Consider the following 16965-nt stretch of genomic DNA (forward strand, 5'->3'; position numbering starts at 1 on the left):
ATCTGTTTTTTTGAGAAAACACATAAAATTGATAAAGCCTTAGCCACCCTAACAAAAAGAAAGCAAGAGAAAACTCAAATTATTAGGTTTGTGATGAAAAAGGAAATATCACAAGACACTATTGGAATACAGAAGATAATTAGAAACTATTTTGAAAATTTATACTGCAGTAAAATAGAAAATCTCAAAGACACCAACAAATTTCTAGAGACATAGGATCTACCCAAACTGAATCAGGAGGACATATACATTTTAAACAGATTTATTTCAAACAAGGCAACAGAAGACACCATCAAAACCCTACCAACCAAGTAAAGCCCTGGACCAGATGGATTCTCAGCCAAGTTCTACAAGAGCTTCAGAGAAGAATTAATACCAACACACCTCAAATTATTCAATGAAATGGGAAAGGAGGGAACACTTCCAAACTCACTCTATGAGGCTAGTATCATCTTGATACCAAAATGAGACAAAGACACATCAACGAAAGAAAACTTCAGACCGATATCCCTGATGAATAGAGACATAAAAATTCTCAATAAAATTTTGGAAAAGTACATACAAAAACATATTATAACAGACATTATTATTACTGTGTGTATATGTGTGAATGCATGACCAATGTGATTCTGCAACCTGCATACTCAGAAAAATGAGATATTATATCCCATCTGATTCAAGTATATGATATGTCAAGGTCATTGTACTGTCATGTGTAACTAATTAAAACAAATATATATATAAAAGATAGCACAGCACAATCGAGTGGGGTTCATCCCAGGGATGCAAGGTTGTTTCAACATATGAAAATCAATAACCATAATTCATCATATCAATAGATTTAAATATAAGAATCATATGATCATCTTAATAGATGCAATGAAAGCATTTGACAAAATATAGCACCTCTTCATGTTCAAAACACTAGACAAACTAGGGTTAGTAGGAATATACCTCAACATTATAAAAGCTACCTATGCTGATCCCAAAGCCAACATTATTCTAAATGAAGAAAAATTGTAAGCATTCCCTCTAAAAACTGGAACAAGACAGAGATGTCTTCTTTCATCACTTCTATTCAACATAGTTCTTGAAACTCTGGCTACAGCAATCTGACAGATGAAAAAAATTAAAAGATAAAAATATGAAAAGAAGTACTCAAGCTATCACTATTTTCCAACAACATGATTCTATATTTAGAAGATCCAAAGAATAGAAAACTTCTAGAATTAATAAATGAATTTGGCAAAATAGCAGAATATAAAATCAATACCCATAAATCAAATGCATTTTTATATATAAGTGATGAATCCACTGCAATAGAAATTAGGAAAACCACCTCATTCAAAATAGCCTCAAAAATAAATTTAAAAAAAATAAAATACTTAGGAATAAATCTAATAAAAGAGGTGAAAGACCTCTACAATGAAAACTACAGAATACTAAAGAAAGATGTTGACGAAGACCTCAGAAAATGGAAAGATCTCCCATGCTCTTGGATAGGCAGAATTAATATAGTCAAATTGGCCATACTACCAAAACTGCTATACAGATTTAATGCAATTCCTATTAAAATCCCAATGACTTTCTTCATAGAACTAGAAAAAACAATCATGAAATTCATTTCAAAAGATAAGAGACTCAGAATAGTCAAAGCAATCCTCAGCGAGAAGAATGAAACAGGAGGCATCATAATACCAGGCTTTAAACCACACTACAGAGCAACAGTAACAAAAATGGCATGGTATTGGAATCAAAATAGACATGTAAACCAATGGTGCAAAATATAAGACACAAAGACAAACACACATAAATATGGTTATCTCAAACTAGACAATGGTGCCAAAAACATATTGGCGAAAAGATAGTCTACTCAACAAATAGTGCTGGGAAACCTGGAAATCCATGTGTAACAAAATGAAATTAAACCTCTCTCACCCTGAACAAAAATCAACTCATAGTGGATTAAAGACGTAGACATTAGAACAGTTATGCTGTGCCTAATAGAAGAAAAAGTAGGCCCAAGTCTTCATTATGTTGTCTTAAGACTTGATTTCTTTAATAAGACTCCTAAAGCACAAGAAGTAAAATCAATAACCAATAAATGGTATGGATTCAAGCTAAAAAGTTTCTTTGCAGCAAAAGAAACAATCAATAATGTGAAGAGAGAACCTAGAGAATGAGAAAAAATATTTACCACATGCACCTAAGATACAGCAATAAAGAACTCAAAAAACTTAACACCAGAAAAAACAAATAACCCAATCATCAAAAAGCTAGGAACTGAAAAGATACTTCACAGAAGAAGAAATACAATTGATCAATAAATATATGAAAAAATGTTAATCATCTCTAGCAATTAGAGAAATACAAATCAAAACTACTCTAAGATTTCATCTCACTCCAGTCAGAATGGCAATTATCAAGAATACAAGCAATAAAAAGGGTTCACGAGGATGTGGGGGAAAAGACACATTCTTACATCACTAGTGGGACTGCAAATTGGCACAACCACTATGGAAATCAGTATGGAGATACCTCAGAAAATTTGGAATGGAACCACCATTTTTCCTAGCTATCTCACTCCTCTATTTATACCTAAAGGACTTAAAAATAGCATACTACAGGGACACAGCCACATTGATGTTTATAGCAGCTCAATTCACAATAGCTAAGCTACGGAACCAATTTAGATGCCCTTCAGCAGATGAATGGATTAAGAAAATGTGGTACATATACTCAACGAAATATTACCCAGCCTTAATGAAGAATGAAATTATGGCATTTGCAGGTAAATGGATGGAATAGAGAATATCATGCTAAGTGAAATAAGCCAACCCCAGAAAAAACCCAAAATCCAAATGTTTTCTCTGATAAGTAGATGCTGATCCATATTGTTTTGGGGGTGGGGGTATAGAAGACTGAAGGAATTTTGGTTTGTGTAGAAAGGAGTGAGGGGGGGGGATGTGGCTGTGGGGATGAGAAGGACAGTGTAACAAGACAGTTATTATTACCATATATATATACATGTATGATTATACCACTGGAATGACTCTGCACTATGGACAGCCAGAGGAATGAGAAGTTGTGTTCCATTTGTGTACAGTGTGTCAAAATGCCTTCTACTGTAAAAATAAAATAGGAAAAAAGAATACAACTAATAATAAATACTTGAGAGGATGTGGAGAAAATGGATGCAACTAGAGACCATTATGTTAAGCAAAATAAGTCAAACTCAAAAAGCCAAGCGTCATATGTTTCTCTCATATGTGGAAACTAGAGAGGAAAAAGGAAAAGAAAGGTGAAGAGGGAAGAGATCTCATAAAAATTACAGAGATCAGTAGAGGGGCAGGACCAGAGGTTAGGAGAAGGGAAAAAGTATTGGGGAGTGATATTGGCCAAATAATATTGTATAGAATGCACGTACAAATATGCAACAAGAAAACTCATCATTACATATAACTATAATGTAGAAAATGTGGAAAGGAAATAAAACAGTATGGAGTTGTAGCAGGCACTGTGCTAAGTACTACTACATTTAAACACATTTAATCCTTACAACTGTGTACGTGGTACAATTATTACCCCTTTTTACAAAAAGGAAATGGAATCCAAATCCATTTGCTCAAGATTACTTAAGAAATTTGCTCAAGATTATACAAAAAGAAAGCAGAGATCCTGATTTAACTGCTGGTCCCTTGTGCCAGGGCTGCCAAGCTGGACACTGCCTAGGAGTGAATCATTCACTTCATGCTATTTTCTTAAGACACTACATCTTTCTGGCTGCCTTAGATAATGTATGAATATCTACAGGGCTTGGGGACATGCAATCATTAAAAAGCATTTAAAATATGAATTAAATGGGGAAATGCTATATCATAATGTTAATCGAAAGAAATCACATTGCAAAACAGCACACACACAGTTGTGTATAAACACACCTACAGTGTGTAGTGCTGCACCCCTGTTTTCCAGCAACTTGGGAGGTTGATGCAGGAGAATCACAAGTTCAAAGCCAGCCTCAGCAACTTAGCAAGATCTTGTCCCAAAATAAAAATAAAAAGGACTGGAATGTGATGTGGCTCAAGGTAGAAAGCCCCTGGGTTCAGCTCCCAATTCTACAAAAATATGCAAATAAATAATTAAACACACACACACAATATAAATATCAATATATTTTTAGAGAGTCACTTGTACTAGCTCTACTGATGATAATTATGCATTTAAACCAGTCAAACTTGCAGGAGATTCTGCTTTACTTCTTTTTCTCATATTTCTAACTATTTTATAACTTTAAACTTGACTCTCTGAATAAAGTTTTCATGGAACCTAAGCAGTGGTATTTTTAAAAAGATCTTTAAATAATATTATTTGACAAAACTTGGGGCCAAGATCACAGATGCAATTTATAAAATCACTCAGCAGCAACTGGAAAATATTTTCAATGACTTGGAAAATCAGATTAAGTGATGAATCATGGAAGATGGTTTTAATCTTGAAGCTGAATAATGTGAATGCTGCTGTACTAAACCATTGAAGATGATGTTTCTTTACATCATTTTTAGTTTGACTCTCAGAATTTTGAAGATTATAGTTAATGAAGGACTTTATAACAATATATGTTCATGTACAAAAACAAAGAAGGATATGGACATACATGGACTCTATGGTGGAAAAAAAGACCCTCAACACCTCTTAAATTTTATCATGAATACTAATCTTCTTGGATAAATTATTAAAACACAGATTTTGACTCTACAGGTTTGACTGGGGAGTCTCAGAATCTACATTTCTAACACTCAGATACTGCTGCGACTGAGAGGCACACCTTGAATAACAAGGCTAACGTCTCCTTTAAATCTTAAAGATGGAGATTAATAACTTCCATCTTAAAGGAGACTTTAAAGTCACTCCCATTCAAATGGAAATAGTTTCCAAAGTGATTTTCCCTGTCTTCAATCTCACTCTTTCCTATTACTATCATTCATATTGTTTTCAAGGTAACTAAAATGCACATCAGCTATTACCTTGCTTGATGGCATCTCATTGCCCTTCAGGTCACAAACTCAAATTCTCACAAGGGCCAAGAACATAATGCAAATAAGTGGGAGAAGAGATAGGTAATGATGGAATGTGGGGCCTTTGGCCAACAAGAGCACACAAGCCTTCTCTAAAGGAGACGAGTATCCCTGGACTGTAGCCAAGAGTTGTTATGTCTACACGGAAAGGCAGACCTGATAATGCCAGATGTTTCAGTTTTTCAGAAGGAGCGAGAAACTCACATGCCTTTTTTGATAGAGACTCCAACACTTTAAGATTACACTAAATTTTTTTAAAACAAAACTACATAGACTCAGAGAATGACATGTAGATGTCTGTAATTTTCAGTGCTCCCCAGGTAACTCTAATGTGTAGCCACAGTTGAGGAGCACTAATCCAGACTCAACCAAGACACCCACTACAAAGGGCCTGAATTGAGCCGTGCATTGAAGCTCTGGAAGTCCAGGCTGGTTCCTGAAGGCAGTTCTAGGAAATGAGTTATGCCTCCTCAAAGGAGATCCTGTAATGAGGAAGTATTATTTACAGGTTCTCTTTATACTTCCTACAACTAAGTCTGGGCTCCAAAGGTGAATTTAAGTCATGGGGTATTAATTTGACTTAGGATACAGTCTAAGAGTATTTAAAGTTCTAAACCAAAACACAATTTATAATCAACCATGTCTGCTTATTTCTTTATCTGTTACATATGTAAAAGGAAAACTATTTTTATATTCAGTAAAGAAAGTACAGTTTAAAATTATTAAACACGAAGAATGTATTAAAAATATCCCTTAGGGGCCTGGGGTTAAAGCTCAGCAGGAGAGCACTCGCCTCGCATATGCAAGGCCCTGGGTTTGATCCTCAGCACAAGAAAGAAAGAGAGAGAGAGAGAGAGAGAGAGAGAGAGAGAGAGAGAGAGAGAGAGAGAGAGAGAGAGAGAAAGCTATTGTGTACAACTGCAAAAAAAAAAAATATTAAAAAAATATCCCTCAGTTCAAGTTTTTCAACACATGCTGCCACAGATAAGAGTTGTAAAATTTGTTGGGTATGGTGGTATATGTCTACAATCAAGGCAACTTGGGAGGCTAATGCAAAAGGTCAGCTTGTGCAACTTGGTGAGACCCTGATTGAAAATAAAAAAATACAAAGGGGCTGGGGATGTAGCTCAGTGGCTGAGTAAGTTTCCCTGGGTTCAATCCCAGAGAAAGAAAGGGGTTGGGGTTGGGGCAGAGAGAAGAGAGGGAAGGGGGAGAAAAGAAGGAGGGAGAGAGGGAGGGAGAAGAAAAGAAAAAATAAAAGAAAGGAAGGAAGGAAGAGAGAGGGAGGGAAGAAAGAAATAAGAGAGAGAGGGAATGAGGGAGGGAAAAAGTGGTTATCTTTCTTGTTTTGAATGTATTTCAGCAAGAAATGATAGTGACATTTTTGGAAGTTTATTTGGAAAGAATTTACTGAATACACTAACAAGCTGTGTAGACCACTCCCTGCTGTTCAATCTCATGGTGGGCAGTAGAAACACCTGCTTTCTCTGTGTATCAGATTACTTATATGAGTTTTACTAATGAATCCCCAGCTTGACGCCCTATTTCTGCTAAATCTTTGAAAGGAACATTCCCCTCCCTCTCCTCATATCCATACCCAAACAGAAATCCAAAATGTAATATACTGTTTCCTATATAACAACGTAGAAAATGGGCTTCCTTCTTCAATAAGGAATACAAGTATTGAAAAAGTACAGATGAAAACTATTTGAAATTTCACCCTATAGGTTAGAAGAGATACAACATTTGGGGGGGGGGCACCACCAAAAGGCGAGGGCTTTCGTAAATATTTTCCACTTGAATTTTCAAGTTTCCTCCTTTTGGATAAGGAAAGTGAGGCTCAGGGAGGTCAAGTTATAAGTGACACAGCAGGAATTTTTACCAGTTTTTATTTTTTTTTTAATTTAGATGCAACTCATTATAGGATTACAGTCAACTTCTAGGTGTTGCTTTACTCCCTGAACATATTCTGCTTTGGAGTATGGGGAGGACAAAGAATTATAGCTCTCCTTTCTCTCTCTCTCTCTCTCTCTCTCTCTCTCTCTCTCTCTCTCTCTCTCTCTCTCTCTCTCTCTCTCTCGTGTGTGTGTGTGTGTGTGTGTGTGTGTGTGTGTGTGTGTGTTAAGAAAACATGAGGTTTATAAAAGTGGCTAAGGAAAATGTCTAAGCAACAAAGGTTTCTAGGTCCCTCCAGCACTCCTAAGGTTGTAAATAGAAGTAGCTTTATCAACTTACCTGAGCAATCACACAGGGGCCTGCATTTAGAAGGACCCCAGGCTTGGCTTAGTTCTCTGCTGCTGCTATCCTGAAATTCTCAATAATTTTTTTTAAAGCCTGTAAATCTTCATTTTGCACTGAGCTTTCAAACTAGATGCTGTCTTTCTTGTAAAGGCCAACAAAGTGAGAGATTTAGAGGTCATTTGGTAGGGAGCCAAAGAATGGTTGAACCTCAGTGTCTGGGGCATGTGGCTGAGTTAAATAGAATCATGGTGGATGCCACAGACTAGAGATATGCTGGGGTACGTTTTTAGGTAATGTTTTCTCTTCCTAACTGCCTGTTGGGAATCTCAAGGGATAAGATGCTGTCTTTTTTTTCAATATGGGTTGCCATTTTCCCAACTCAGCCCTACTACTTCATATCAGCTCTGGAAAAGTGTTTTTACACTGATGTTGCTTTAAATATAGCAAGCATAACTGATGTTGCAATATAATCTGATCTCCTTGATGGGGTTTGAAAGATAAAGGGAGTTTTGAGGTCTTCTAGTCCCACTTCTCACTGCCTCAGGAATCTTGCTAGCCCCCAACCTGTAGAAATTTACTAGGAATGACCATGGATTCTTACTATTAATTGCTTCCAATTGAATGGCTGTGGATACATCTATTGCCTCTGAGATGATTCTCTTTATTCTCTCTCATCTGTGTTCATCATTACTAGGACCTTTCACTGTTTTCATGGACAAACTATTCTGATGCTGTTTGCCTAATTCTGCCTTATTCTGGAAAGAACTCTCCTAACCAACCATTCATATTCCATCCACCTGCTCAAACCCTAGAATGGAGTGCCACTCCATTTTTTGCACTTCCATTGATGGGGCTCTGTCAATGCATGTGATTCAGAGACACCTGCTGCCTTGGACAACCAGTTGTGTTGCCATTGAACAATCTAGTGTCCCAAATTGCTGGCAAATTCTTAAAAGTTTTTCTATCAAAAAATTATGTTTGTTTCTTTCTCCCTCCCCCTCCCCTCCCCCTCCCTCGTCCTCTCCATGGTACTAGAGATGGAACGCAGGAGCCCTCTACCACTGAGCCATATCTCCAACCCTTTTAACTTTTTGAGAGAGGATGTCACTAAATAGTTCAGGCTGGCCTTGAATTTGTAATCCTTCTGCCTCAGTCTCCTAAGTAGCTGAGATTACAGGCATGTTCCACAATACCTGTCTTGAGTATTTATCTCTATTTGTTTGATCCACTCTGCATAGCTGTTCAATGAGTCAGGAGACTGAGGCAGGAGAATTACAAGTTCAAGCCCAGCCTCAGCAAGTGTGAGGCTAACCTGGGCAACTTAGAGAGACTCTGCCTCAAAATAAAAAATAAAAGGGGCTGGGGATGTAACTCAGTGCTTCTCTGAGTTCAATCGCCTGTAACACAAAATGAATGAATGAATGCATGTATGCATGGATGAATGAATAACTGTTTGATATTTTTGCAGTCTCTAAAGACGGCATTGAGACTGGGGGTTCCATAGGCCAACCTGTAATTTGGAAAGAATTTCCCATCAAAAAGAATGCTTAATAGGAAGAAAGAAAACAAGAACTCCTAGTCAAAAACACTAGTATTTATTTTGAGAAAATATATTTAGTCTCAGTGATGTAATGGAGAGATTTCTCTGCCTCAATTTCCAGACATAGTTTGCCTTGAAAATCTCTTGCCTGGGGCAATAATCAGCTTCTTCATGAGATCTTGAATAGCTCAAACCCTAAAGGAAGCAGATAGACTAGTCGGGAATATCATGGAAGTTATCAGGATTTAGTTCCTTTTTATAATATTTTCTTGGATATTCTTATAGCTTAACTTTTTTGTATAATAAAATGAGTAATCCTCCTATTTGAATTTCATCAATATGACGGAGCAAAAGACTATGACTCTAATGTATCTCTAGGGTTATATATGGAAAGACTGAAAGGAAATGTGCAAAAATATTAATAATGATTATCTTTCAGTTGAAGGATTAGCTTTTATTTTCCTTCGAGTTTTGAATTTTTCCACAGTTCACTTGGCATAATAAAATGTGTATTACTAAAAATTTATTTCTACTCAACAGTAAGAAAACAAAACACCTCATTAAAATAAGGAGGCAAAGATGTTATCAGATATATCAACAGAGAAGGTATAGAGGCAAATAGATGTAAAAGATACTCTGCTTCCTATGTCATCAGGAGAAATACAAATTAAAACAACATTGAGTTACCACTGCACATCTATTTGAACAGCCAAAATTCAGAACACCTACAGTACCAAATGTTAGCAAGGATAGGGAACAATAGTAAGTCTTATTCACTTTTGGCAGAAATGTAAAATGGCACAGTCATGTTTGTAATTTAAGGATAATGATGGAAAGGATATCTGTATGCTTTTCTATTTAGGCATATCAGAGGTTCAAATATGAACTGCAAACTGTGATAGAAATTGTGACCTACTAAAACCAAAGTCAAACATTAACAAATATTCTACTTCACCTCATGGCTGTAAAAAACCATAATAACTCCATGTTTATAGTGACCAAAACTCACAGTAAGTCTAAATTATGTGGTTATACTGGTTTTGCTCACTTGTTTTAAAGGAAGTAGCTATCATACACAATTCAATCCATCCCTTGTGCTTAGCATTTGAAGATTTTGACAGAATTTTCTCTGATAAAATTTGAGTTTGATACACACAGAATAAATTATTGTACAACCTCAATAAAAATTAACTTTATAAGTAGATTTTTTAAATGCTGAAAAAATGTAAAGAACTTAAAAAATGAGCATCACTGTTGGATCAACAGACTCCTGTAATAGTACCTTTTATCGATCAGTTAGATATTCAAATCAAACAGTTTGAACACCCACAATTTACTACAGTACTCAAATAAAAGAAAGAAAGTAACACAAAACAAGACAAAAATATGTCATGATCCCTATGAGAAGATTTAAATCTAAATAAATGCAATCTACGGCCTGTCCCCTCCCCATCAATTTCCATCCTAGACATGTGAATAGTTGGTTTGTTTTCACTGTTTTCAACCACTGTTCAGTGGCATTGGTGCCTTGTTTTCCAGAACTTCGTGACGGTTTTACCTACAGCTGCTAACCACCCACTATATTAATAATTCAGAGTTCTTTAAATCTTGATGCTGTATACAGTATTCACAGTTCTCACTCAGTCTATTATGTCGGAATTTGTTTTCTTACAGATCAATATGGAGCACTATAAAGAATTGCGGAAAGTATTTACAGACCCAACTTGTACAAATGAGTTGATTTCTAAATAACAAAATTCAATGGAAAGAGGAACAACTATAGTCCAGCTTCCCTGTTCATCATGCTTCCAGCCCTCCCTGGGTCTATTTTTGCACATTCCAGATATCAACAAGAAATTACCTGGCCGGCAGCCCATACTTCTTATAAAATTGAGAAATTTTGAGTCAAGGAACTAGGAAAATGTAAATGGGAACAGTTATCAAACCATACCTTGAAAGTGATGGTGAGTTGAGATCTCAGGATAGACAAAATTATTTAGAAAACTACCAAAGTGTAAAGACCTTGAGCCGTGGACTAGACAAAATCTAGCATTAAATTCCAACACTGTCATTGAGAAGACACTGTAATGGTCAAGTTATTTTGCATCTCCAAGCCTCTGTTTTGTTTCTTTGGTTTGATCCATAATACGAGAAAAATAATACATACTTTTTAGGGTTTTTGTGATAATTTAAAGAAAGCATCTAATATACTTTCTTAGCATAGCATCTGGTATGTAGTTCACTATTAAGAATATAGAGATTATAGAAGATGTTGGTTTTCTTGCTGTTCTAGAAGCCCTCCTCTAAATCACTCATACAAACATATTCAAGAGAACCCCATGCATTTTCAATTATTTTTAGTGTCTCTTACCTTTGCTTTTATTGTTAGTTCCTCGTGCTTACAAGTTAGCTCCTCATTGTCTGAAAGTGATGAACCTAGACTTTGTTCCTGCAAATCTCTTATGGTTTTTTGAAACCAGCAAGTAACCTAGGAAAGAAGCAACAAAGAAAGAACAAAATTCAAATGATGCAAATAAGTCAGTATAAACTCAGGAATAATTCCTCAACCTTTTAAAGCTTAAGCCACTTTAATTTCTCCTTCTATAAAGTAATCCCATGTATTAAATGAATATAAGGTTTTATTTCTCTTCATTTCAACTTCTACATTCCTAAGAGAAAAAAAATCATTTCAGAAAAGCACAAAAATTACTTATCAGCTCAGTAAATTACATGGCATAAAGAAAATCTCAAAAAGAATGAAAATGAGTTCTTTTGTATCCTATAAATCATGCATTCTTTTCAAATGCTTTCTTTCATTGATTTAAATATGAATCTGAATGTAGTTACATAGACCTAGATGGGGATATTAAACAACATATAAAATTATATTTTCTACTATAAAAAAGACAATGCAAAACTACTTAGATTGCTCTTGTTGCTAGAAATCTGTATGCAGAAATTAAACAGAAAAGTTATTAAAATTCCATTGACATTTTAAGTGGCTAAGGGCATGATTCATTCATATAGATTCGATTTACACTACATGCCATACACCATGTTAAAACAACATCAAAGAACTTGAAAGAAGCCATAAATTCACTGTCCCTTTCTCTCTCTCTCTCAATGCTGGGAATTGAACTCATCAAACATGCTAATAAATTACTCTACCACTAAGCTTCATCCTTAATCCTGATACCATACATTTTTCAAATAATGCTATAGTTTGACCTGGGACTTATGACTTGGGACCCCTGAATGCAGGTTCTTTATCCCAATTAAATAAAAGAGTTGAATTTATACTCTCAAATCCTTATATCCTTATGATCACATCATGGATATATATATATATATATATATATATATATATATATATATATATTAATTGGACACATAGCTTTATTTTACTTATTTATTTATTTTTAATTTTTTAATATTTATTTTTCAGTTTTCGGTGGACACAACATCTTTATTTTATGTGATGCTGAGGATCGAACCCAGCGCCCTGCACATGCCAGGCAAATGCGTTACCACTTGAGCCACATCCCCAGCCCATATTTATTTATTTTTATGTGGTGCTGAGGATTGAACCCAAGGCTTCACATGTGCAAGGCAAGCGATCTACCACTGAGCCACAACCCCAGCCTGGCTTGATAGAAAACTACAAGCAAAACAGTTGGCTAGTTGATTTGGGGACATAATCTCTATTTTTCTCAACAAGTTTATAATAAGCATGATATAATAATTGTAAAGACAAGATTATCCAGGGCCACATAGTTAGCGTCAGAGCAGTATTTGCCTCCAAGTCTATAGGATTTCAAAACACATGTTCTTTCTGCTATTCCCAGATACATGCCTGGGTAACTTGAAGTCTTACAAAATCTTATCATCAAGGAGAACAACTTCAAACCCAAGAAATAGATACTCGCTGCCCATTCAAAATGATAGACATATCCCAAACCTGATACTAATTTTCTAGGTTATCTTGCCATAGGATTTCTTCCAAATTCTGAAACAAAAAGAAGTGTGTGAAGCAAGAGTGTAGGATAAAGTTAGATTAAGTCTAAAATTCCACACAATAAGTGTACCACACACCTACATGCACACACCAGAATTCAAACTTAAAGGCTCATATACAATGGGATACCCCAGGATCATTATTAGGATTGATATTGCAGAGCTGATTATGAGAGCAAAAGTACCAACTCAGTATTTTCCAGCATGGAGTAAGCTGTATGGAGCAAGAGGATTTTTTCAGCTTTCTTTTTTTTTTTTAAAGAAAGAGTGGGAGAGAGGGAGAGAGAGAGAGAGAGAGAGAGAGAGAGAGAGAGAGAGAGAGAGAGAGAGAGAGCATTTTTTAGTATTTATTTTTTAGTTCTCGGCAGACACAACATCTTTGTTGGTATGTGGTGCTGAGGATCGAACCCGGGCCGCACGCATGTCAGGCGAGCGCGCTACCGCTTGAGCCACATCCCCAGCGCATCAGCTTTCTGATAATTGGAAATCTCTGTTAACCTAAACTCTAGTCCAATCTCAATGCAAAAAAAAAAGCAGTTTTCATGTAAAATATGCTTCATTTTCTTCAGATTATTTGGTAATATATATATAATCTCATAGTTTCTACTTTTAAAATATTGTGTTTATGTATTTACAATTACTTGAAGTCAGTCTGTTTCTCTCATGTCCCAGTTATAACTGGATATGTACATGTACATATAGAACCCACAGAGAATTTTATCAAGAGCAATACATTGACTTGTTTAATTTTTATAAAACAAAGTAATTTCTCATGAACTTAGCCCATATATAGACAACACAAGGAATGACTTAAGAGCATTCTTAAAATGAAATGAATCATGAAGTTAGCTGAATTTCAGAGATAATTTATTTTATTAAGCACTGGGAGTGACTTTAATTTTATTATTTTTATTTGTTTGTCTTTTGGTACCAAGGATTGAAAACAGAGGTTCTCAACCACTGAGCTACATCCCCAACTTTTTTTTTTTTGAGATAGACTCTCAGTAAGTTACTTAGGGTCCCGCTAAGTTGCTGAGGCTGGCTTTGAACTTATAATCTTCCTGCCTCAGCCTCCCAAACTGTTGGGATCATAGACGTGCACCACCATTGTGCCTAGCTAAGTTTCATATTTATTCTTAGCTAAAGTGTTGGGAGGGAGGTGCCTAGAAATCTCAAGAATGCTTTATTAGAGACGGTTAATATAGAAGCTGAGTAAATGAAACATGGGTACCAACAGGTGTCCACTAATCTCCCCAAACAGGTGAGAAACCTGAACCTTCAGATGGTCCCATTAAATTTTATGAGTCAAAAACTCGTTATTTAACACATGCTCGTAGTGATGAAAGCCAGTTATTTTTATTTATAAATGGTGTTAAGTGACCTCACCCTCTAGATTGGGCCAATACTATTTTAACCCCCAAAGGATACTATTCTTATGAGACAATATTATTCCCTAAAAGAGAATGTAAGTAAAAAACCTGGTGATATGCAATATTGCCTGTGCAAATACCTGCCTGTTAAAGCATACTGACTCTCTAGAGCTACGCATTTTTTTATTTTTTATTTTTTAGTTATACACAATACTTTAATTTTGTTTATTTATTTTTATGTGGTGTTGAGGATCGAACCCAGGGTCTTGCATGTGCTAGACAAGTGCTCTACCACTGAGCCACAACCCCAGCCCAAGAGCTACACATTTTTATTGCCACAACACCCTAGAAAGAAACAAAACAAAAACAGATTGGCATAAAACTCCAAAGTAAGTAGATTGTGAGGGTGTTACATCTCATCCTGAGGTGCTCACACACACACACAGAGGCAGCTTCATAGTTCAGATTTATCATATATGCCATGGGATGTATGCAAAACAGGCTCTCAGAGTCCTTCTCAGACTAAAATAAGACACCCTAAATAGCCAAGAGCATGTCAACCACAATACTCTGATACCCAGTAAATCAATCATGCCATCCTGCAAGTAGCTACTATAGACAGCTGCACAGATATTCCAAGTGCACTTTAGATCAGCTGCTGTCCCAAAGCCTGAGTGGTAAGTACAGCAAATGATGCATCTGGACATGTTTGTAGAACAAGATTCCTGCAAAAGGATGAAAATATGACCCATGGGTTGACAGAATATGAAAATGAAGGAAAAACAAAAAACATTCAAAGTGTACACTGAAGTGAGTTCTGGGCATTGCTAGACTAAAAGAGGAAGTGAAAACACTTTTCCTCTCTTTTCTCAGTTCCTATCTCTCAGCCTGACTTAAGCAATGTGCTTCTGATCATCTTATCAGTTTGACGGAACTTCTAGGTACTTGAAGGAGATAGAATTAAGTCTGGGAAGAAGTGCGACAGATATTTTTTGGGGGAGAGGGTATGTGGCATCTATCAGAGGGTGACGAAAGAGAGATAAAGGGAAGTCAGCAAAAATACAAAGGAGAATGAGGGATGTTCAATAAAACCAAGAGGCTACCTTGAAAACTGAAGAAGCCAGAAAAATTCTGCCAAAGAGCATAGACTTATACTGCCCAAGTTATAAGGTTCTAACTCACAAGTACTTTGGAATGTGACTACTCCAATCAGAAATTTGCTCTAAGTATAAAATACACATCAAATCTCATAGACTTCACATAAAAAAATGAGAGTATCTCATCAAGAATATTAGCATCTTCATAAGCCAAACTCTGAAGGCCAAGGGTCCTATGTTTTTTTCTCACAGGCAGAAGCTAAATAGGAAAAAGGAAAAGAAAGGTGGGGGTAGATCTCATGAAAGTCAAAGGGAGATCAGTAGAGGAAGGGGACCAGGGGTGGGAGGTGGGAAGGGAAGAGAGAAGTGCAGGGGGAATGATATGGGCCAAATTATATTGCTGTCTTGTGTGCATGTATAAATATATAACAACAGAGCCCATCATTATGTACAACTATAACACATCAATAAAAAATGTCGGGGGGGAAAAAAGAATGCTCGTATTGCCGGGCAGGGTGATACATGCTGTGGTCCCAGCAGTTTGCTAAGGCAGGAGGATTGAAGTTTGTTGCCAGCCTGGGCAACTTAACTAGATCCTGTATCAAATAAAAAAATAAAAAGGGCTTGGGATATTGCTCAGTGATAGAGAACCCTGGGGTTGAATCCCCACTACAACATACACATACACACACACACACACACACACACACACACACACAAGAATATTAGTATTAATTATCTGTTGAAATAATATTTTGAACATTTTGGGTTTAAATATGTATGATTACTTTTCACTTTTTGAATATTTCTCTTTACTTTTTTAAAATGGTTACTGCAATATTTAAAATCACAGATTTTTATTGGATGGTTCTGTAATTCAAGGATGTTCCAAAAAATCATTATTTCTTAAATGTAAATGTAAGGACTGAGTTTTAATTAACAGAAAATTAAAATGAAGAGCCAGGAGAATAGTGGAATGAGATATCAGTTGGGTGCATTTATGGATCACTGATGGGAGCTGGTGAGAAAGAAGAACTAATGACCCATTCAAAGAAGCTGATTGGCTGAGTTCACTGGCTGAATACAGGAGGACAGCTGAAGACAGCTTTAGGGAAAGCACAGGGAACAAATGGGTTCCTCCTCACATCTTTTTCTATATTTGATTAGATGAAGCATGCATTTATGGCAGGGAGACAGAACTGAAGATTCATGAGAGTTAATACAGGAGTATATCAGACTGAGTAGGAAGGATGGAAGGGAATGGTATTGAAGAAGCTATCTGTGGGCAAGGAAGGACAAGACTTTGTTGAATTTTCTACCCCATACCTGGAACCCCTGCTGGAAGATAAGAATAAATAAAGTAAGAGAAGAGTAGACCTTCACAGAGAGGTATAGGTTACTACCTGGGTAGCTTACACCAATATCTCATCTAATCTTTATACCCTTTCTATATGGAGTTAATGGCTTTTTCAATAAATGAGTCAATTCAAACCCATACAGATTAAGTAACTTGCCTAAGTCCTACAGTTGAGGACAGGAATGCCATGGCTGAAGTTCATGCTGCCTGATCCAGTAATTATTTTTCCTTTTCATCATATTTATCTATACAAATAAAGAATTCTGGA

At 36.1% G+C, this 16965-nt stretch overlaps 1 protein-coding gene across 1 annotated transcript in view; it reads right to left on the reverse strand.

Annotated features, from left to right (window-relative positions):
• The window catches only part of Ccdc141 (coiled-coil domain containing 141), a 183471-nt gene that overhangs the window by 98565 nt on the left and 67941 nt on the right, over positions 1-16965 (reverse strand). The window contains exon 6 of the mRNA XM_026392006.2: positions 11231-11347. Within this exon, the coding sequence (XP_026247791.2) occupies positions 11231-11347 (117 nt within the window). The remainder of the gene's footprint in view (positions 1-11230; positions 11348-16965) is intronic.

Source organism: Urocitellus parryii, chromosome 1 (assembly GCF_045843805.1).
Source record: "Urocitellus parryii isolate mUroPar1 chromosome 1, mUroPar1.hap1, whole genome shotgun sequence".
NCBI lineage: Eukaryota > Metazoa > Chordata > Mammalia > Rodentia > Sciuridae > Urocitellus > Urocitellus parryii.